The sequence below is a fragment of the Bos taurus genome, chromosome 8 (genome assembly GCF_002263795.3).
Source record: "Bos taurus isolate L1 Dominette 01449 registration number 42190680 breed Hereford chromosome 8, ARS-UCD2.0, whole genome shotgun sequence".
Taxonomy (NCBI): Eukaryota; Metazoa; Chordata; class Mammalia; order Artiodactyla; family Bovidae; genus Bos; species Bos taurus.
In genome coordinates, this window is record NC_037335.1 from 23,465,213 (window position 1) to 23,487,983 (window position 22,771).

The following is a 22,771-nucleotide window of genomic DNA, read 5'->3' on the forward strand; positions in this document are numbered from 1 at the left end:
GTAAAACATCAATGAAAGAACATTACATAAAACTGGTTCCTGAGCCACAACACACTCAGTTTGGATCCATTTTTTCCTCAAAGCATAAATTTATAGGTGTGTATCATTAACGCGCATTTACTTAAAAATTAATGTGGGATTATTTTGGCTCCAGTTAAAAACAAAAGCACTAAATCTCTGTCGGTTGTTGGTGGCAGCAACAAAGAATCACAAAGGCATTACTGCAAAGAAAAAGAACACAAGCTAAAATTAAGAACCAGAGCCAGTGATTCCAACAACATAGAGTGATCACACAAAGTTCAAGAAGACCTACCTCCAAGTCAGGTCCTGTAATACAAACGTGTGTTTTCTCTTTTTAGGTCACACTCGTTTGAAACTGACAATAAAAGTAATGTGCACTTATACTTTTGAAATGGCCAAAAGGAAGATTAGATATTAAATTGGTAATTTCAGGAGGATACACAGTATGTATGTTTGTGTATCACTTATTTCGTAGTTGGTCTCCTAGTCAGCTCTACTGCAAAGATGATCTGGCAGGGGAAATTATTCACCCTTTCAGATTTGTACTGTTTAATCTACAGAAGCAAGCTTAGGGCATACAAACTTAACAGGTAGAAAGAAAGAGTCAAGAAATGTGCTCACTTGCCTTTTTTTCCTCCTGTAACGAAGAAGCCAATGGCTGCTCTAATAAAACTGTTTTCAGGCAAATAGCTGTAGTCAGTAGGCACTGTGGAGACAGAAAATGATCAAATTAACCAGTGAACTTGGCAGGACTAATGAAGGAAGGATAATGATCTCATGCTGCCATATCAACCTAGAGACAAAGCGGAGATGTTTATGCCATTAATCTCAGAACAATACTCTGTGGTTGCAACTAATTCTATTAGATTAAGTGGCTGAGACTATGCAAGCAAATCTAAAACGGTGGTAAATCTGGGAGTGGTTGGAAAAAAAACCATAGAAGGCGAAAATTGTACTGAAGTGGTTTAAAAAAAACACCCTTTTCCACTTTGGCACATCAATGAACTCCAATCCAGTGACCTCTGTGTCAGCGAGGAGTCCTAAGCTGGACTTCTAAGCTGAGACCACCATTCTATGGGCTATCAAGGGCATCCTGAGGCAGATACATGAACCATGGAAATACGTCAATCAATATTAATACTAGTCACTCTCTTATTTCATGAGACAGGGACCTCTATGTGACCAACACATACAAAAAACCAGATGTGCCTGCTGACCTGAAATAGCGAAGCAGTAACGTTTATGCTAGTTGAGTCCTGGGAGTTTCTTAGATTCTTTTCCTCCTGGTTCCCCATATTGTTTAATGAGATGGTTTTTACTGGGATAGATGGCTCCAACGGAAAATTCCATCAGAAACGAGCAGTTGTACTTTTCCAGATACACAGTCATTTTCCTCCATAGAACCTGAGTATAAGATGATTTACTACAACTGACCTTGAATATATGTAGCCCATAGCATAACAATGACAAGCCTATGTTAAAAAGCAAAAGCCTGACATAAACATGCTATTTTTACCAGGACATTGAGAGACCACTGTCCTTCAGGACTAGCATTACCAAGGGTTTCCAATATGACAATATTTTTTTTTTTTCTTTTTCCAGTTTTAATAAGACAGCTTCTCTGGTATCTCAGTTGGTAAAGAATCCACGTACAATGCAGGAGACCCTGGTTCGATTCCTGGGTCGGGAAGATCCCCTGGAGAAGGGATAGGCTACCCTCTCCAGTATTCTTGGGCTTCCCTGGGAAAGAATCTGCCTGCAATGTGGGAGACCTGTGCTCGATCCCTGGGTTGGGAAGATCCCCTGGAGAAGGAAACAGCAGTATTCTTGCCTACTCCAGAACTCTTGCCTGGAGAATTCCATGGACAGAGGAGCCTGGCAGTCTACAGTACATGTGGTTGCAAAGAGTTGGACACAACTGAGCAACCTTCACTTCACTTCACAGTATGACAGCTTTTAAATGTATAAAGTTCATTATGTGGGGAATGCTGTGGAACCATGCCCTATTTCTATAGCTAAGGAGTGACTGAAAGGCAGGGAGACAGTAATTATGGTGGCCCATGTTCCTGGTAATGCTGTCGGTAGACTACCTGTCAGGGGATGTGTGAAACTAGGTTTTAATGAGGAAACTTTGGTACCTAAACCTCCCTGGCCTGAGTCCAAGGGAGCCAGTGGTCAAAACTCTATAAAGAGCAAGGAGCAGATATAGGTCCCAGTGCATTACACTGATGTCTTCCCCAGAAAACCTCCAAGTACATACATAAATTAACCACGTGGGAACTGCGAATATTTTTATTGCTTTTATTTAAAAGCAATAGAAATAGAAAAAATCTTGTTGCAGTAAGCCCTAGGGTTTTAATTCCAAGGCCAAGGAGATGCATATCTTTAAAAGTACTTACCTCAGTCTTTTCTCAATGCCAGGGCCAGAAGAACTCCAGCCATATGAAGAGTCTTTTAATGAAATATGAATGTTATACAACTACGATTACACCTAGTCAAGTAAAAAGAACTCTGTTCCAAGCTTCAAGGATCTGATTCCTAGTTTCTGGATTTCTCACTAAGCTTGCACCTATGTCATGTAATCTTTCTGAGTCTTAGGTTCTTTGTAAAATACGGTGTTAGACTCAACATCTAAACTTATCTCTAAGGAAGGAAGAGAGGGAGAGTGAAAAGAGCACAGGCTTTGGCGGCTGACAGATCTGATTTCAAACTGTGTATTTCCCACTTAACTGCTGTGTAACTCTGGGCAAATCAGGAGACTTCTCCATGGTCCATCTTCCTCTGACGTAAAAGAGGGACAATAACACGCAGCTCTGAGGGCGGCTATGAAAATTAACGCTCTTAACAAAGTAGACAGCCCCACGTCAGCACCCCTCCTTCCAGCTCCCATGTTCTATGACTCCAATCTTACCCGAGGTTCTACTTTGATTTGAGGACAGAGTAGACAGATGAAGATGTCCTAGAAGCCAGATGGCATTTGACTGAAGACCAATCACCCCAGACACACTGATGACCTATGAATGAAATGTTAACAGTTCAACGATGGGCAAGATACAAATTCCACTCAATAAAAGGCCACACACAGAAGGTCACTAATCTTTTATGAGGTGGTAGCTTGGCTGGTAATGAGAAGTTCTATGACAAGATGTACTATCCTCTGTGTAGTACACTAAATGTGGGACATAGAGGTGATCAACAAGTGTTGCTGAATGAAAGAATGAATGAATCTATCAGTCATGACAGAAGGGATCAGTGATTGTCTCAGATTTCACTGAGTCAGACTGGTCTAAAGGAGTTTTCAAAAAATGGGAAAAGAAAATCCCCAAAGTAAAAAGGGCTGGATAGTTGCTTAGGACTAAAATATGTTTAAAAGTAGAAGGAGATGTTATTTGGTTCTCTTCTTTAAACAGTGCTCTATTACTATTTTACCATTCACAATATGATCTTTTAAATAATATTTTTCATTTACAGATTTTTTACCCAAGTTATAGCAATTTAAGTTTCAGGAAAATTTTTGAGAATATTTACATTCATACATGCAAAAGACAATTTCTTCTGTTCCAGGATTTGTTTGCTTTCAAAGGCATGAATTACTATAACTTCTTCATGTGGTGAGTATTATAACCGGCTATGTTTAAAAAAAAAAAAAACAAACAAGTCCACCAGGTGAAAGCCTAGGACACAGAGTTCTACATGTGGTAAGAGTGCAACTATGCAGAGAAAATAAGAACGCTTATAAAGAAACATGACCACACGAGAGTAGCAGCTGCTTCAGGTTGAGAGGAGCCTCAGTGATTATTTTTTTAAGCTTCTTCCATTCAATGAACGTCATGACGTTTTAAATAAAAATCTGAAAATATAAAATCATTTCTAAGCAGATGGACATTTTTATTCTTTAGCCAAGAATAACTCTGACAATAATTCACCCAAATACTTTTAGTGACATCTGAACTAGCGCCTCTTGACCATTCAGCTTAGCTATCTGCCCTGCCCTTTGGCTGTCTTCTATTTTTCCTTGTCCGGAGGGCCTGACATTCTTTAGAGGGTCAGGTTTAAATTTTTAAGAGAAACCAAAGCAACTTAAGTTAACTCAATAATTCAAGCTTTCTTTTTTTTCCAGAGGTGGTGCATGTTGGTCAGCAAATACAGGGCCCTAAGCGGTTCTCCATTGCCCCTGGAACTCACCATGAATAACCAGAGATTTCCCCATTTTCTATGTAAGACAGTTTGTATCATGAGAGAGAAAAAGACAGCAAAGGGGAATATCTGTTTTCCCACTTAAGGATTTGAAATTCTTCTTCTCACCTGAGTTAAAGTTCTAATGACTTCATTAAGTCTGCCTTGAGACTGAGAGGACTGGATGGCTTCTGACTTCAGCTGAAAGAAAAAGGAGAAATAACCATTCAAAAAAGTAGATAATGATACTCCCACTGTATCAGCTGTCAACATCTAAGCTATGGAATAACTCATCATATGTCCTTATATTTCAAAAACAAAAACCATGAGCTCCTTGAGGGCAAGATCCATGTTTTATTAAATTACTGATATCCCAGGGCCAGTTCAGTGTGGCAAGTAGCAGTCACTTAATAAACCTTTACTGTATGAACAAAGGAATGCCTTAGAATTACTTGTAAATTTATACATCCATATGGGCTTCCCTGGTGGTTCAGAACGTAAAGAATCTGCCTGCAATGCAGGACACTCGAGTTCACTGCCTGGGTCGGGAAGATCCCCTGGAGAAGGGAATGGCAACCCACTCCAGTACTCTTGCCTGGAGAATTCCATGGACAGAGGAGCCTGGAGGGCTATAGTTCATGGGGTCGCAAAGAGTCAGACATTACTGAGAGACTAACACGTTCACTTTCTTTCAAGTCTACAGTAGAAAAGCTTTTAAAGTTTTTAGAAACTTTTGAAGCTTATAGAAAGCATAATTACACAGATACATATTTAAACATTACAGATACAAAGTGGAGCTTCCTATTTCGAATTTTTGAAATTTCTTAGGATCCAATTGCTTTCCTCAGGCAGAGAACTTTATGGAAAGTATATAGGTTGACTAGGTTTAATTCCTACAATCCAAATAAAACAAGGAACAAATCTGTACAAAAAGAATTCTTGGCCAAGAGATATATAAAGACACAGAGAGCCCAGTGTAACCACTACCATGAGCATATATCGGTCTTCCTTAGCATGATGAGATACTGGGTATTCTCTCCTTGCTGTGACTATGCACACATTTAGGTGTCACCCCCATTTTTTTTTTACCTGCATTACATCCCCTTCGGAGCCTACCAACGCCACCATGCCGTGAAGAGCTGCCAAGCAAAGCATTGTGGGAGCGCCCTGAAAACAAAGCATCAGAAAATGTCAAGAGGGGAACAATCCTTGGGTTTGAATTTGATAAGAATTATACCACAGAGAAACAAATGGTCAAAATGGTACAAAATTTGTAGGATCAACACAACCTGTATCACTGAACTGAGGAAGGCAACAGACTTGAATAAAGTAAACAAGTTAAAGTTGCTAGATCCCAGGTGGCTTCTTGTTATTTTTTAGTTTTCAAAACCACAGTGCTGTTATAAAATTAAAACACTAACAAAATAGCCAGTTAAAAAAAAAAAAGAAAAACAACTACAATGGTTAATAGGATGTATCATTTATAAGGCATTAAAAGTACATTGTCTCATTTGATACTGCCTTTTTTTTTTTAATGGTTAAGCTTTTATGGCAGCACCTATAAATGGTCCAATAAAGTGGCTCTTTTTCCTTTATAAAAATATAAAATAACATGCAGGAGGTGCCTTCTACCTCTGTTAGGACAGTTTTGATCCAGGCCGGAAGCAATCTGTTGCCCAAGTCTTCAGCTTTTCCATGTCCACACACAGACAAGCCGTGAATTATGTTTCCTAATGCCAGGGCAAAACCTGAAGTCTGTTAGAAATAAATTTTAAAGAGAGGTGAGAGAAAAGAAGACTGGCACAGATCAAGAATGTTCATATACAGCAAAACAAGCACTTTGAGGGGCTCCTTTCCTACAGACACGTTCTGTTGCCATCTGTACATCAGAGATTTAAAAAACCTAGACCAGTTTGCAATAGAAATTGCAGCCTAATTGTAAGGAATTCAGTTTCAGTGAGTGGTATATTTCAGGAAAAGAACACTGCACTAGTGATTGACTTGGGTCAAACAATCCCAATTCTAAGAAGAGGGTTAGAGTGAAAATATCAAGGTGACTCACAAGCCCAGTCAACCTCCAAACAAGAGGAGAAAAAGCCCTGCAATGAGCACAGCATATGAAAGTTCTACATTTTGGTGTTTGCAAGATCTATTCTTTTTTCCTGCTATTTACATTAACTTTATTTTTGTATTGAAGTATAGTTGATTTACAAGGCAAAATCTATTCTGAATGTAAGCCAATAGGCCTATAACCATAAAATAATAACAGTAAAATACAACATAGGCTTAACATCTGGGCTGAATCCTGTAATAACCCACAATGGCCAATATTAAGACTTTGGAGAAATCTAAAAAATAAACAACCAAGCAAACAAAGTACAAACACGGAAATTCTAGAGCATGCATAATCAGAAGGAGCATTTTTCCCCCTCCAACTTTAAAAAATTATGGCAAAATGCACGTAACATAAAATTTGAATGATGCTGAAGCTGAAACTCCAGTACTTTGGCCACCTCATGCGAAGAGTTGACTCATTGGAAAGGACTCTGATGCTGGGAGGGATTAGGGGCAGGAGGAGAAGGGGACGACAGAGGATGAGATGGCTGGATGGCATCACTGACTCGATGGACGTGAGTCTGAGTGAACTCCGGGAGTTGGTGATGGACAGGGAGGCCTGGCATGCTGCGATTCATGGGGTCACAAAGAGTCAGACACGACTGAGCCACTGAACTGAACTGAACTGAACCATTTTAAGTGAACAGTTAATGGTATGAAGTACATTCACAAAGCTGTGTGACCATCACTCCCAATCATCTTTAGAACCTTTTTCATTTTGCAACATTGAAGTTCTATACCGATTAAACTTTAATTCCCTATCGCTCCTGCCTCAGCCTCTGGCAACCATCATTCTGCTTTTCATCTCTACACTTCTGATTGCTCTGAGTACTTCATATCAGCAGAAACATGCAATACTTGTCTTTTTGCTATGGGCCTGTTTCACTCAACATAATGCCCTCCAGGTTATCCACGTCATGGCCTATGTCAAAATTTTCTTCTTTTTGAAGGCTGACTAATATTTCAGAGGGAACATTTTAAGAGGTATTTCATTTACATTGCAGTAATCTAAATTTTCCTATATATTTAGTCATGAGCAGAGATTCTCTGCTTCGAATTTGTGGAGGTTTTACTTGATTATTCTATGTATTTTTATCTTTATGAATTTTTGTCTCTAGCCTTACATAACTCTTCTATTCCCTAGCCATGTGCTTTAAGATTTTATACAGAGCAATAATTGGAGAGAGCAAAAAGACGTTCATACTCATACCAAAAAAGAAAAAAGTGTCTATAGGGGATAAAGAGAGAAAAAGATGTCTGTAGATACTGGCTAAAGCTGTGGATAAGAATTAGACGTTTCTCATTTCTGGGCACAAAAAAATACTTCATTAAAAAGTCAAAATCAGAGTAAATAAGAACTAGGACTTCAAAGCAGCCTGAAACCCACATAGAAATAACCAGAAATTCCACCTGCTGGCTGTTGTCCACTAACAGTCGAAGCTTGTTCATGATATCTTCAGCCTCCACTGCCTCAATGATGCCGGCACTGAATGCAGATGTACATACACAGCTGATGGTATAGGCAAGGACCTGAGGAGAAAAGACAGCAGAAACACGGGGCTTCATGCGGGGAAATGAAAGAACACGGTTTAGTCAACACGAATACTTTCTCACACTTACTCCTAGGACAAGGATGGATTCGAGTATGCCCACTACAGACTGGGCACTGTGCTGCCACCTAACTTATTTGTTGCTGTTGTTATATTATTGTTGCTGCTGTTGTTTAGTCACTCAGTTGTGTCTGACTCTGCAATCCCATGGACTGTAGCTCACCAGGCTTCTCTGTCCGTGAAAGTTCCCAGGCAAGAACACTGGAGTGGGTTGCTAGTACATCCTCCAGGGGATCTTTCCAACACAGAAATCGAACCTGCGTCTCCTGCACTGGCAGGTGGGTTCTTTCCTGCTGAGCCACGGGGAAACCCCAACTTTTATATTTCATAACAATATTATGAGATAGGGGTTATTACTTTCTGGATAAAAGTTTTGAGGCTCAACTACACATAGCTAGCAAGTGACAGAAGTGAGATTGAAACCTGGGTCTTTAGACTAAATCAAAAAGTTCCTTCAACAGTAGAAGTAGAGTTTCATCACCAGTGGACACTGCTAACGGCAATGGACTCTGATCCAAGGTCAAACAAGAGAGGAAATTCAAAGAAGTAAAACGCTGCTACATTAAGATTCCCTAGTAGAAGCAGTGGAGCATGGTAAACGAGGAAGGTAGGTTTCAGAGTCAGATAATTGTGTAAAATAGGGATAATACTATTTACTTCAGAGCACTGGTGTGATTTAATATGCAAATGAATAAATAAGCGAACATATTATAATCTTTTAAAAAATGCTGGGAGTAGAAACAGAATATTTAAGTGTATATCTAAAATTGACCACTGACTGGCTAAGTAACTTTAAGCAAGTCACTCCATCAGTTTGAGCTTCCTTTTTCCCAAATCAAGGTGACGCATCCCTCTCTGCCTTGGCATTTTCATGATGAATCCCTCCCTCACAAAGATGCTGTTAAGACAAAGTAGAAATGTTCAACTCCTCATACTGGTTGATACAGCATGAAAAAAAGAAAGGCAGTTTCTAAGGTAGAAATTGGATAACAAAAATCAGAGGAGAGGAAAAACCAAAACTGCTTGCTTGAGGCCTTCTAAATCAAAACATCAGGACAGACAGATGCTTCAATTTACGAAAACCTTGTTTTCCTTTATTAATCACATTGCTCCTTGCTTATGACATTTTCTCCTTCAGCTTAAAAAAACACATAGTTTCCAATCATGCTCTGCACCACTTTAAACATGGAAATGCGGTGCATGTCTTAGAACAAAACTTCAAGCCCCTGTACACCAAAGAAATCCACCGATTCAACAAGGCCTATTGCTGAAAGCAGAGGAGCCGAGCCGGGAAACACAGCAGCCATTATGCACTCATCAATAGATTGTGGGCAGGCTGGGAGAAATAGGATCTGCTCTAATGAGAGGGAGAATCTGGCCAGGCCAAGAGGTCGGCCCAGGCACCTCCCAGAGAGAAGAGCCTGGCGACGAGGCTTCACCTGGGCTCACAGACACACAGGCCTCAGACGACCTGGTGGACACGGTCCACACACAGACGGGGGCCCAGGATCCCGATTCTGCATATTTTTGGCGCCATCACAGAAAAATCTTTTCATTAAGTGTGGCAAAGGGAATTTCCTCAATAATTTTTCACGCTGGCTGACATGAAAAAAAAAAAAAGAAATCAAATGCCTTTTGGATCTGTAACTTCTTAAGCTTATCCCTGGCCATTTCTTAAAGTTATATTTGGCTTGATCCTAATTCTAAAAATCTACATTTAACCTTCCTCCAGAAATCGCAGCTTTCTTAGAAACTGCCTTCTCGTGATGCTGAGCTAGGGTTCTGTATTCACTCAGGGCTCTTATCTTATATGCCACATGTAAGTCTAAGTTGATTTAAACAGCTGCACTATTTGAAATCCTTATGATCTAATATATAGGTTGTTTGCCATTCAGATTTTCTCCTTAGCCCCGTTGAAATTGAGGAAGGATTTAGTTTCAGAGTCACCAAAACAGGGGAAGCAGAAAATAAGCAGCGAGAGGAAGACAAAAGCCCGCAGAGGAAGGGAAGTGGAACCTTGGTCCCCTACCTCCTGGAAGGTTCTGCTCTGGCTCCTGCTGTCATCCAGGTATGCAGAGAGCTTCCGAAGCGAGGCTGCCACATGAACTCGGGACTCTGTCTGACCGCTGTGACTCATGAGGGATAGGACGAGTCCAACTCCCAGTATACAGCCCGTGCTTGGGTGCCAAAAAAGATGAGGAGTGAAAACTACAAGAAATCCATGCCCTCGCTCTTCACTTATCACGGGAGTCACCAGTGCTCTACAACCCAAGGTGAGCTGGCTGGATTTTAACTGCAGATTGGTATACATGCACACCCTATAAGCCCCCCACAAGGATTGTTGTTGTTTAGTCACTCAGTCGTGTCCCCACTCTTTGCGACCCCATGGACTATAGCCCACCAGGCTCCTCTGTGGATGGGGATTCTCCAGATAAGAATACTGGAGCAGGTTGCTATTTCCTTCCCCAGGATACCCACCATCCAAACAGGTGTCTATGGCTCATGCCAGTGCTGTGTACCCAATGGAGAAAATAGATAAATACATCAAATAAATACACGAAATAGTTTGACAGGTTCCTCCCTGGGGGTGCAGTGGGTAGGAATCTGCCTGGCAGAGTATGGGACACGGGTTGAGTCCTGGTTCAGGAGGATTCCACATGCCTTGGAACAACTGAGCCCACATACTACAACTACCGGAGCCCATGAATCCTAGAGCTGTGCTCTGCAACAAGAGAAGCCCCCTCCGTGAGAAGCCTGTGTATCCCAACTAGAGAGTAGCCCCCAAAATAAAGAAACCATTTTTAAAAAGAGATAGTTTGTACAGTAATTATCCTTCAGCTGAAACAAAATAATTTTTAAAAAACGAAACAGTTTGACAAACTCTATATGAGAAGGAGGTACAAAAATGAGTCAAACCAGTTCTATCTCTGCATTTAGAGAAACGCTGTGGTCCCCTCCCCACTTATGATGAGAGCGCTCTGATTAACTGCATAAGGAGAGAAAAGCCTAAATTTCAGGGTATGATCTGAGGACATCTGACTAATAACAGGGTGGGGAACAAATGCAAGGCATGGTTACGAGGTACTGCTAAGAGCTTCATGTTTCCTAGTCAACTTCAACAAGTGGAATTTCTGTCTCAAAGAAACTGTGTATTTGTCTGCGCACAATGACATTAATCCTCTTCTCCCCTCTGATCCCTCCAAGTACCACCGGGTCAGGAGAGAAAATGGACAAATGACAGGCTTGTCAAAAGTTACCCCATGTGACAATTCAATTGGAATCTTGGGCTTTGTGCCCCCATTCCCCTGAAAGAATACACATCCATTTAAAGAAAAGAATTATTCTCCCAGAAAACCTCTAGTCAGTATGATAAGATAATGCAGCTTGAGGGTAATTTTTTACTCTTTTGAAAAAGTTCTTCTATCATCACTGTTGTTTTTCAAGTTGAGGAAATGCTGAGTTTTTCAGAAATCATCCTTACTCTGGTTTGGCTTGCCTTGCTTCCTGCTACCTGCTGCTTAAGAAGACATTCCAGGGCGTCTCTCCAGGAACATATTTCAGTGCCCGTATGTTATATGTTATGTCATTTTACTCTTACATAGCATCTTTGGCTGGCATCAAGACCCTCACACGTTTCTCAAACATGATAGTTACTTCCCCTGACACCTCTGTGACAACGGAGCTCCCACCTCTGATAAGAGATGCCCAGAAGGATGGAGGGGCTACAGGATTTGCTCAAGGTCAGGCAGAGAGTTTCCAGAAGAGCACAGACAGAAGACGAGATTTCTTAGTCTTCCCAGTCTGAACCCAGCCCCTCTAGGCACCCTGCGTGATGCCAGGATGGAATGCCTATGCGAAGGCAACATGTCTCAGGTGTGTTTTCCCAGGTTCTATTGCACAAAAATCTGGCATTAGAAAATCTTGTATCAAGCAGTTACTTCAGCAACACTCCAAGTCAGGCAAGACTGCTGTTTTGGCTTACATGAACTTAACAACAAGCTCAACTAGCATAATGCATATTTTAACCAGTGAAATCAACATCTAACATCTGAACATTATGTGCTTTAGAGACAAATCACATTTCTGAAAGAGGAAAGGCTGCTGTTGATTAGAATGGATTTAAAGTCTTTGTTTTCATTTATACTCTACAGTAAAGTTTTTTGGCCATCTTTCTATATTGATGAATATAAAAACCGGAAATTAAACCAAAGATATAGTTAGGCAAATGTGATTAGTACTTTAAAATTTAACTTCTCCTTGTTTGATTAAGTAACTGCTACTTTTGCTAATACCCTGTACTAATTCACTTCAGACAATTTTAATGATAAATTCTGATGAAGATTATCTGGGAGTTGATTTAATTAGTGTCCACATTCTTCACCACCCTCCATGAGGGTGGGTACCTTTTCTGTTTTTTTCCTCAATATTTGTGGCACCGAGCACCCTGCTTGACAGGGACAGGCATTCAACCAACATTTACTGAATGTTAAAGAACCGACCAGATGCAGAGTTTCAAGAGAAAATAAAGCTGAGAGAACATTTATCAAGGAAAAAAATCCTACCTCCTCCCAAAAAACCCCCAGATTTGATTCTCATGTTCAGTTGGAGGCAAAATTGATGAGTGGAGGCAAAATTCACCAAATATAGCATCCAAGATTCAATCAAGAAAACCTGATTTCTATTTTTTGCCAGACTAACTTAGGAAAGAGGTGTCAGGTTCATGAGGGAAAAAGATGCTTCTTAAAGCTCCCTTAACTACTGGGGTTCATCCTTTTCAAATAATAGGCAGGTACCTAAGCCTTGCTTTTCTGGGCACACAAAAATCTCTATCCCCCTCCTCTTTTGCCATGGGCACAAAGGTCAAGAGAAAGACATCCCGGTTTTTAGTTCACATTTATCTAAAACTTATCACAGCAGAATTATTTTTGGACAAGGTTATCATCCATTGGTATAATGGTTTTTAGCTGACCATATATGGGTGCCAATATAAATATGTTAGATTGTACGCATCTATTGACCTTCTGAACTGTTTCCATCTACTCTAATTTGCTCCAGCATACACCAAGAAGGAAGTCCTAAAGCTTCATTCCTGATGTTTCCTTTTGATTTCTGAATCTTCTGTATTTTAATGTATCTTTTGTCCTAAGTCTTAAAGATTCTCCTAGGTCTTTAGTTCTCCTAGGTGCCGACAAAGGTGCCTAGTTCTCCTAGGTGCCCACAAAGATTTTCCTAGGTGCCAACAAAGGTCCGTCCAGTCACGGTTATGGTTTTTCCAGTGGTCATGTATGGATGTGAGAGCTGGACTATAAAGAAAGCTGAACGCCAAAGAATTGATGCTTTTGAACTGTGGTGTTGGAGGAGACTCTTGAGAGTCCCTTGGACTGCAAGGAGATCCATCCAGTCCATCCTAAAGGAAATTAGTCCTGAATATTCATTGAAAGGACTGATACTGAAGCTGAAACTCCAATACTTTGGCCACCTGATGCAAAAAGCTGACTCCTTGGAAAAGACTCTGATGCTGGGAAAGATTAAAGACAGGAGAAGGGGATGACTGAGGATGAGATGGTTGGATGGCATCACTGATTTGATGGATATGAGTTTGAGCAAGCTTTGGGAGTTGGTGACGGACAGGGAAGGCTGGTGTGCTGCTGTCTATGGGATTGCAAAGAGTCGGACATGACTGAGTGACTGAACTGATTGTCCTAAGTCTTAAAGATTCTCCTAGGTGCTTAGTTCAGCATTTCTACACATTTGCCTCATTCTAAGTTCACTGCTCTACCAGCTCTAAACTGAGATTAACTTGGGCAGAGGTAGCTCTCACATCTTTCTGTCTATTGAAAACAAAAAGGAGTTGTGTAGATGGTGTCTTAAACAGATGAAATAAATTATGTTAGATACAAATTTGAGGTTTTAGACTTGCTAACATAAATCCCTTATAAGAATACTAACAAATGATGAAGAGAATTTGAATTTTAAAATGGTATGCCCCATTATGTCATTACTTATTTGAATCTCTTATCCAAGAGTATTAAAATATCACTGGCAAAAAGAAATTCTGTCTTAAGATCTATGCAATTCTGACATGTATGTTGCTATATCAACTGAGACATGATATATTTTTCTAAAATTAACCAGAGATGAATCTTTAATTCCCTAGTTTATTGTAGGTTATTCTGCAGATTAAGTAGTAGGCCATCTAATAATTAGTTCTAATATAAGTTAACATTTGTATAGCGCTTTGCCCTTTACAAAGTGCTATTCAAGTGTTATATTTGTAAAAGCTCAATAGTAATTAACCAATGCTCAGGTCATCGATGGATAACATGACTTGTTAGGGCTGGGAGGACGGCAATGTCCAATAAATACCACTAGATGGCAGCAAAATGTAAGTGATAGGACCCCAAATACCAGGTGCTGCGTTCTCTCAGCAGGGACAGGTCCATTAAATCCAAGAAGGTGGTGAATTTGCTTTGGGTGAATTCTATCACTTGAGGCAGCATGCTCCTAGATCTATTAACTGCCTCCAGGTAATACTTCCAGTATTTCAGGTGAGGGAGGACCAGACTCCTGTAACCTCACTGGATGGGGGAATATTTTGTGCCATGAGCCAAGCATTCAGGTCTGCGTCAAGTTAGAATTTCTGTTTTGCTTTTAATGGTGAGCAATATCTGCACAACGGGGGAGAGGGGGGGCGGAAATCAACACCACACTGTCAAGTATCAAATTGCTTTTTGTATCAATTATTTTTTTCTTTCTACTGAAATGTATTCTCCATGCTGTGCTAAGCAAGAGAAAGAAAAGTCTGACAACCTGGGTTTTTCTCCTGATTCTGCCACTGAGGGGTGTGACCTCGAACCAGTGTCCTATTTGAGACTCATTCTTTATCTGTAAACCGAAGTGATGATGACTCCTGCTTTAGTATCAATATTTAGGGTATAATCAGGGCTTCCCATGCAGCTGAGTGGTAAAGAATCTGCCTGCCAATGCAGGAGACGTGGGTTCGATCCCTGGAAAATCCCCTGGAGTAGGAAATGGCAACCCACTCCAATATTCTTGCCTGGGGAATTCCCATGGACAGAAGAGCCTGGTGGGCTACAGTCCATGGGGTTCCATAGAGTTGGACATGACTGAGCAACTAACACTTTCAAGAATAAAGAAAGGAGGTAAGAATGAAGAAATAAGAATCTTATTACTATATTATAAAAATTTTAAATTTTATAATATAGTAATTTTAATTACTATATTAATTTTAAAGTTAAATATGCTTAGACATATGAAGGTTTTTGATGTATAAATATCCCTACTTTGGCTAATTCAGTTATCTCCATGGTCCTCCCTATACTCAAACAACATTCCTATAAACTAGTGGAGACAATACACGAGAGTCACTCCTGATTGTTCCAACTACCTGAAAGTTTACAGCAGGCTAATCACATTCCCCACCCCCAGCTTTAAACACCCAGAGCTACAGATATGTTGAACACGTTTGGGGCCAGGCAGGAGAAAGAAGGAAGTGGGGAGGGGAAGGGAGAGAAATTTTTCTTACTCCTTGGTTGTAAAAGGCAACAACACCAACATATGAATTAGGCTCAAAAATCTTCATCAGCCCCCAAAACAGTTAAGGACCCTAGCCCTTCCATTAATCATTCTCTAAAATTTGAGACTTCAATTATGCCTCCAAACTCTTTCTTTGCCCATACTCACAACCATACTCTTAACATGTCATCTCATCTCTGAAGTATTCAACTTTAAAGGGTGATAAAGCAGGTGCATATCAGGGGTTCTTATTCAACCTTAGCTTGCATGTGAAAGATCTCATATTTGTGAGTGAGAGAGTGAAGTTGCTCAGTTGTGTCCGACTCTTTGTGACCCCATGGACTTTAGCCTACCAGGCTCCTCCCTCCATGGGATCCTCCAGGCAAGAGTACTGGAGTGGGTTGCCATTTCCTTCTCCAGGGGATCTTCCCGACCCAGGGATCGAACTCGGGCTTCCCGTGAAGATCTGACTTCACTTACACGTGATGAAATATGTGATACGTTCAGTACTTCTACCATTACGCTCTTATAAGTCTGAACTTAACAGGTGAGATGGTATGGAGGTCACTTTAGATCATCAATTCCTAAAGGCCAGACATTTAAACACTGATAATTTTGGTAAACACTGATGTAATTCATATTTGAACAGTACCCATGATAGTATGAAGGACATGAATTAATAGATTGGAAGTTATACTAGGTTATAATAGATGCTTATAATCTGTTGAGTTTCCTATTAACTTCAACCCCAGAAGATCTAAACACAAGCTTCCAAAACATAAGAAGGTCCAAAAGGTCCAGTGCAGGTTCTCACTGGTGCAGTATTTCAGAGGGCATAATAAAACTGCGTTTATCTTCCCACACTAACCACATGGATGAGACAAAGCATTCAATGTCTCACTAAACCAGTATGTTTAACACCGTTTTTTGAGTTTTTTTCTGATTATTCTCTTTTGTTTTTGTTTTTTATAACTGGAATGAGGAAATAAATTTTAAGATATCAGTTTAATAGAGAAAATCTTTAAAATGCACAAAGCTTCTTTTGGGGAAGGGATCTATTAATAGTGAGGAGGGTGGGAACGCCTGGTGTAACCTCTGTTTGTTTCCATTTTGATGCCTCTGACACGATTTCATAAGGAAATCTAAATTATGAGTCAAAGCCTCTCTTAGTCAAATCAAATTCAAAGAATATTTTCAACAGGTCTTTAAAAAGGTTATCATACATACACATCCCCAGACAGATGTCTCATATGATAAGTACAAGACAGAATCTAAGGTATTGGAAACTTAACGACAGCCACAAAATGACATCTGTTGCTCTGTATGGTAACAATTGTCTATTGTCCAAGTTGTCTATTTTCTGAAACATGGTTTTCAGAACAAATAAGCTTTAATTACAGATTTTTAAAAATTATTATTCTGAGTAAAGGAATTCAGGACTGGGTCCTACAAATATTTCACCATAGAATGAAACGTTTTATAGCAAAGAAAGATCCAATCTCTGAGCATCAGAGAGGGAATGGAATCAACATACTTGTATTCAAGACTAGGGTCAAAGCAGCAGTTTTCCAGGGCATCCAAAGACTTCATCAGAAGAAGGTTCATCTGTTGGCTAGATATGTCACTGGGTGAAGACCAAGAGCGAAAAATGAGTTATTGAAAATCATGCAACTCTCCAACATATTTACTACGCAATATTTTGCTCTTAGTATATTACTGAAAATCATTTCATTAAAAAAACATGAAAGTAGCAAACAACGATACTGATGATGCACACATATCCTGCAGACAGAGAAACTGAGTCAAAGAATTCATTCAATAGTTAGGTTTCTGAAACATTGTCATTACTTGCAAACTCGTGTTTTGAATTTTCTCAGCTCACTCAAATTTTAAATCACTGAAAAACAAGAGCTCAGAATTCCAAAAAGAATATTTCTAGAAACGCTAAGGTGACTTTCCTCAGAGGATGAACTAACCTGCTCAGCTGATGCCATCAATGCTCATTCCAGATCCATCTGGCACTTCTGATTTTATGTGTCAAATATGAAGGTTTTTCAGTTCTATTTTCTTTTTTTTAAAGATGTGGAAAAAACCTGGCCCTTTATTTTTCTGCCGTTATAAAGCAGTTGATGTGGATTTTGTAACTATGAGAACTTAGTGAGAACTATGACTTCTAGGGTAAAACAAAACTTAAAAGGTAGCTCTGTCTGTTCTTTCAGGCAGAGTTGTGGGCTTCATCACCGACACTTTATTATCAAGGGGTCTCTGCATTTCAGCTCTCTGGCTGCAGTCTTGGACCATGCTGAGTGGAATGCAGTTCCAGGAATGCCAGCCAGCCAGAGAGCACTTTAAGTAATATCCTCTCCAACCAAGACTATAGAGGTTTTGCCTGGGGTGAAGGATTACATTTTGTGATGAGAAAACACGCACACAAGCACACACAATTTTAATAGTTTTAACTAAGTAAGTCTTATAGATGTTCTCTGGAGCAAAGTATACTTAAATATCCTAAACAAATGCTAAAGAGGCTGAACTATTAATAGAATCCTCTGGGAGTTACGACAGAAGCAAGCTTTGGAATAATATGCTTTTCTGAATAAATTCTAGACTGGAATTGAAATTCAGGAGATTTTTCATAAGCCTTAGCAAGAAAAAAAAAATGGTTTGAATGTCAAAATTCTTTTACACAAAGTGACTTTTCATTTTTGAGACCAAGATATTGTCCTGATCCTGTTGTCATAAAGGGCCATTTTGGGCCACTTATTTGATGTCATTGATTATTCAGAGTTAGTAGCCCCCAAAACACTTTAGTTTTGGAAAAAATAGAAATTTTCTCCAAAAATGTCATTACCTGGTAAAGACTGTCATTATCTAATAAAATATTTACTAGTACCAAAAGACAAATATTTCAGATTCCCCTGTTCTATGAAATTAGGACCTCCCTAATTCATTTCCTACTTTTATGAAATAGGGGCTTCCCTGGGGGCTCAGTTGGTAAAGAAGCCACCTGCAATGCAGGAGACCACCTGAGATGTGGGAGACCCAGTTTCAATCCCTGAGTCAGGAAGATCCCCTAGAAAAGGACATGGCAACCCCCTCCAGTATTCTTGCCTTGGAAATTCCACGAACAGAGGAGCCTGGTGGGCTAGTCCAGGTGGTCACAAGAGCTGGACATGACTTAGCAACTAAAACCACCACCATTGTGAAATAGCAATGTGGGAACCATGAATAATTACATTAATGTCTGCAGTACTAAAACACCAACCAGAAGGAGAATGTTATCAATGCAGGATCATTATGGCAAAGGTAAAATCTGCAGTTACACCGTGGGCGCTCTGCCAGAGGAAGAGCTTTTCGGCTGTTCTTCCCCAGGGTTTCCTGCAGATGCGGTCAAGTCAGCAGATAGGGGTGGAAGGCAACATAAGAACCAGGGAAGGATGCTTTAGGAGAATCACTGTAGGTTTCTCCATGTAGTAAAATTAAATTTACCACAATATGCAACTCTGTCAAACCCTAAAACCAGCAGCATCTCCTCCTAAACTGAAAAGAAGAGAGCGAGAGCCAGGACAGGATGAAATGAGTTGTCTGGAATTAAAAACTGCCATGGCTCATTTTTAGTTGTAAAACATGTAGCTTGAAAAGATACTGAAGGAAGAACATGAACACAGATGGTGAAGAGACTGCCATTTGTAACACAGAAGCAAAGGAGGGAGGGGGGAGTCACTTTCAAGTTTTAAATCTTTAAAAATACTTTGTGTTCTACCACTCACACATAAGACATGTAACAGTCCATTCGTATGCAAAGGGCAGCTTCTTGTTTGTGTCCAGAACCAGGCCTGTGTATACTAATACTGGTGAAGAGAACAAAATGAATATTCTGGCAACGTTTCATTTATGATCACAAAGACTAAGCCTATCTTCCCAAATATTCCATAGATGTTTCCAAGGGCTGAAAATGATCATCTGAAATATAGTATTTCCCTAGATCCACAGCAGTTCTCATAAAGGTTTCACATACTGAGTTTGCACAAAATTATGGGAATTAACAAATGTAAACTTAACCACTGGTTTCAAACAGAAATCTAAATATAGCATGCTGCTAAGTCACTTCAGTCGTTTCTGACTCTGTGCGACTCCACAGACGGCAGCCCTCTGTCCCTGGGATTCTCCAGGCAAGAACACTGGAGTGGGTTGTCATTTCCCTCTCCAATGCATGAAAGTGAAAAGTGAAAGTGAAGTCACTCAGCCGTGTCTGACTCTTAGTGACCCCATGGACTGCAGCCTACCAGGCTCCTCCGTCCATGGGATTTTCCAGGCAAGAGTACTGGAGTGGGTTGTCATTGCCTTCTCCCAAATATAGCATAATGTCATCCAATTTACCCACATCAACACCATTTCCTGCCTTTGGACAGATGGTTTCTGCCAGCTAGGGAAGCATCAGGACTGCTAACATCAGAATAGAATGCCTCTCCCCACCGGCCCTACTATTTCCAATGGAGGAAAATGGGGCTGAAATTCCAAATCAGTGACATCTAAAGATTCATGATCTTCAAATATTCATGTTGTACCACACTACCATCAATCTGGATATAAAAATTCTAAGATCAGTTATAAAATAAAGAATAAATATAATGAACACCAAAACTAAAGTCGATTCGTGCACAAGGAAACTTTTTCACTAGTGGAATTTTCCACCTGGGTCTTTGATATTCTATTAGCTTCATTCAAGAGTAAAGCTAGCAGTCTGCAAATGAGCAATCAAACTGAATAAAGCACCCAGTATAATATGCACAGATTAAGACTCTTTAAGGATTACTAAAATGTAGCCAGGGCACAGGATAAAAGCAATACTTAAGACCAGTACATGCAGTTCTCAGGTGATTCAGCAATGCCCGCACCCTCAGGCACAGGGCTACCCCAATCTTTCCTCCCATTTTATAGTGATATCAATGAATGAGCAGTTATTTTCACCCTTATAAACCAGAAGGAAAAGATGCTTTTTAAAATTTATAGCACCATATGATTAGACTTTCCTCATGTCTATTACACAGGGCTTTCATCTAAATGTGAAATGATTTTCAAGTACTCAATCACTTAAAAAAAAAAGCAACCCTTAAAACATATGAATATCTCTGTGATGGTATTTGAGAGAGACAAATTCATTCATAAAAGAGAAAAAAGGATCAACCTGCTCAAATTGAAAAGTTTAGCACCACAAATAGCTCAGATATGATTTGAGTGAGTGTGTGTGTGTGTGAGAGAGACAGAGAGAGAGACAGAAATCAATCACCTAAGTCACAAAGAGGAAAAAGAGGAATATTTTAATAAACTGTACCTGAGTTTCTCCTCACACAGGCGAGAGAGAAACATCCCCAGTGCGAGGCCCATGTGGATTTGCACGGCTTGAGACTCGTCAGCCCTTGGTTTCCCAGGTAACCTGGCAGTCAGCATGTTCAGGATTTCCTCAACCTTCTCTTTGCAAGAGATAATGAAAATTGGCACAAGGAGAGACAAAGCCGTGGCGGCCGCGGAACGGGCAATGGCACTGGCCGTGTTTTCACCGGAATAGGATTTCTAGGACATGCCAGAGAAAGAAAGCAAGGGGTTGGCCTTTTGTTTAAAACATGAAGGAAGCACACCTATCACGAAAGCACGACACAATACAAGCTTCTGTTAAACCCACCCTCGCCACCCCAAAAACATTATTAAAGAAACAAATATATTTCCGTGTTTATCTACAAGTTACCTTTTTACTCTTAGGAAAACAATTTGCTGCTAAGCCATTGGTTAACTAATAATATCCTTTTAAATTTGAAAAAACAAAAACAGTGTCTCTTTTTAATGGGTGTGCATTCCCTCACTATAAAGCCTGAAACAGTTCTGGTGTTTTGAAAGCCCACATGTGTATATAATGAAAAAGCTCCAAGTGAAGCTATCCAAGCTTGGAGAAACCACCGAGTCACATTGTACATGTCCAGGAAGCCAGGAGTTTTCTGGGAGAGAGAAAAGGGGTTAGGGTGGGGGCAGTTCAAGTTTAGTTACAGAAGGATAAGTGTAAGTATAGCACAGGGAGCTATTGGCGGATCTCCCAAAAATTTTGGTGGGAACGTTTCCCAGTAGATGGATTATTTCCTACAGGGGGTTAATTCCTTTTAATTAAAAAGGAAGTTGAAATCCTAAAAGCCTCTGGTTACAAAGCAATAACCAGCTATTCAAAATGAAATGGAGAGCACTATAATGCTCCTTTCCTATATGTAATTATGGGAAAAGAAATGAATAACAGCCCTAATAAAATGACAGGGCAGCTGAATCTGAACAGCTTGTACAAGAATCCTGCGTTAGAGAGTTCCACCAGACATTATATACATTTATCAATATGTCTCAAGTGAGGAAGAAAGCCCGTTGATCATTCCTGAGCATTACCCACTTCAAATTTGCAGACGCACAATAAAGGCCGTGTTGTCCCTTGCAGTCAAAACACATTAAAAAGTGTTTTTAATTCTATCCTCATTTGCTCTCTAAGCTTTAGTCCTTTAAGGATAAAAAGCAAACATGTGCTAAGGGATTCTTTAAGTTAATACAGCGCTATTATAATGACAATGCTACTTAAAATGACCCAGCTGCTAGGACAAAGGAAATAAAGGAAGTGGCTTTTGAAATAGCGGTTTGAAAAAGTATAATAACGCAAGACTTATAAAGGTAAGAGGCAACCTGGAGCTGCCTAGTAAAGACATTATTTTTACTGGTTTGTAAGAACTAAGCGGCACTATTAGAAATCTAATAGATATCCTGTCCTGCTGCATATCTGAAGCATATAGCTACTGCAAAGACCTCCATATAAGCTAACAAGTTTTTCATCCATCGTTAAAGAAATAAGAACACTTCTGACAGAAAACAGATTATCATAGGCAAAGTACTTCTTCGAGCAAAATCTATTTTCCAATATAATTATATGTTATCTAGTAAGTAATTTTTTTTGTTCTCTAGTCAAAAAGCTGGTTCCTGACCCTCAGCCCTAGAGGGGTACACACCAGGTCCAGGGCAGAAGCACACACAGGGGCACACAAATGTTGCAGAAAGAAGACCTGAGGCGATGAAGTTTCAGGCTAAATTCATAATCTTAGCAACAGTTCAGGACCTGCGCTATATTTTCATTCAAATCAGCTATAATTCTCTGCTACTCAGCTGATTGTCCCATGATCCCTATAGTTCCCTAAGCAATGGATAGTGATAAGGTAGAACCGAAATAACTCCATGCAGATACAGAAATACAGCATGCACGACAGCCAGTTAAGGGAAAACAAAACCTAACC

At 40.0% G+C, this 22,771-nt stretch overlaps 1 protein-coding gene across 6 annotated transcripts in view; it reads right to left on the reverse strand.

Moving 5' to 3' along the window:
- FOCAD (focadhesin) overlaps positions 1–22,771 on the reverse strand; it is a 302,741-nt gene that overhangs the window by 42,761 nt on the left and 237,209 nt on the right. For all 6 annotated transcript variants that reach the window (XM_005209890.5, XM_024995511.2, XM_024995512.2 and 3 more), the window contains 9 exon segments: positions 20,794–21,032; positions 16,993–17,082; positions 9,952–10,099; positions 7,723–7,842; positions 5,830–5,952; positions 5,287–5,364; positions 4,327–4,398; positions 2,933–3,035; positions 647–727 (listed from right to left, as the gene is read on the reverse strand). In XM_005209890.5, the coding sequence (XP_005209947.2) occupies positions 647–727; positions 2,933–3,035; positions 4,327–4,398; positions 5,287–5,364; positions 5,830–5,952; positions 7,723–7,842; positions 9,952–10,099; positions 16,993–17,082; positions 20,794–21,032 (1,054 nt within the window).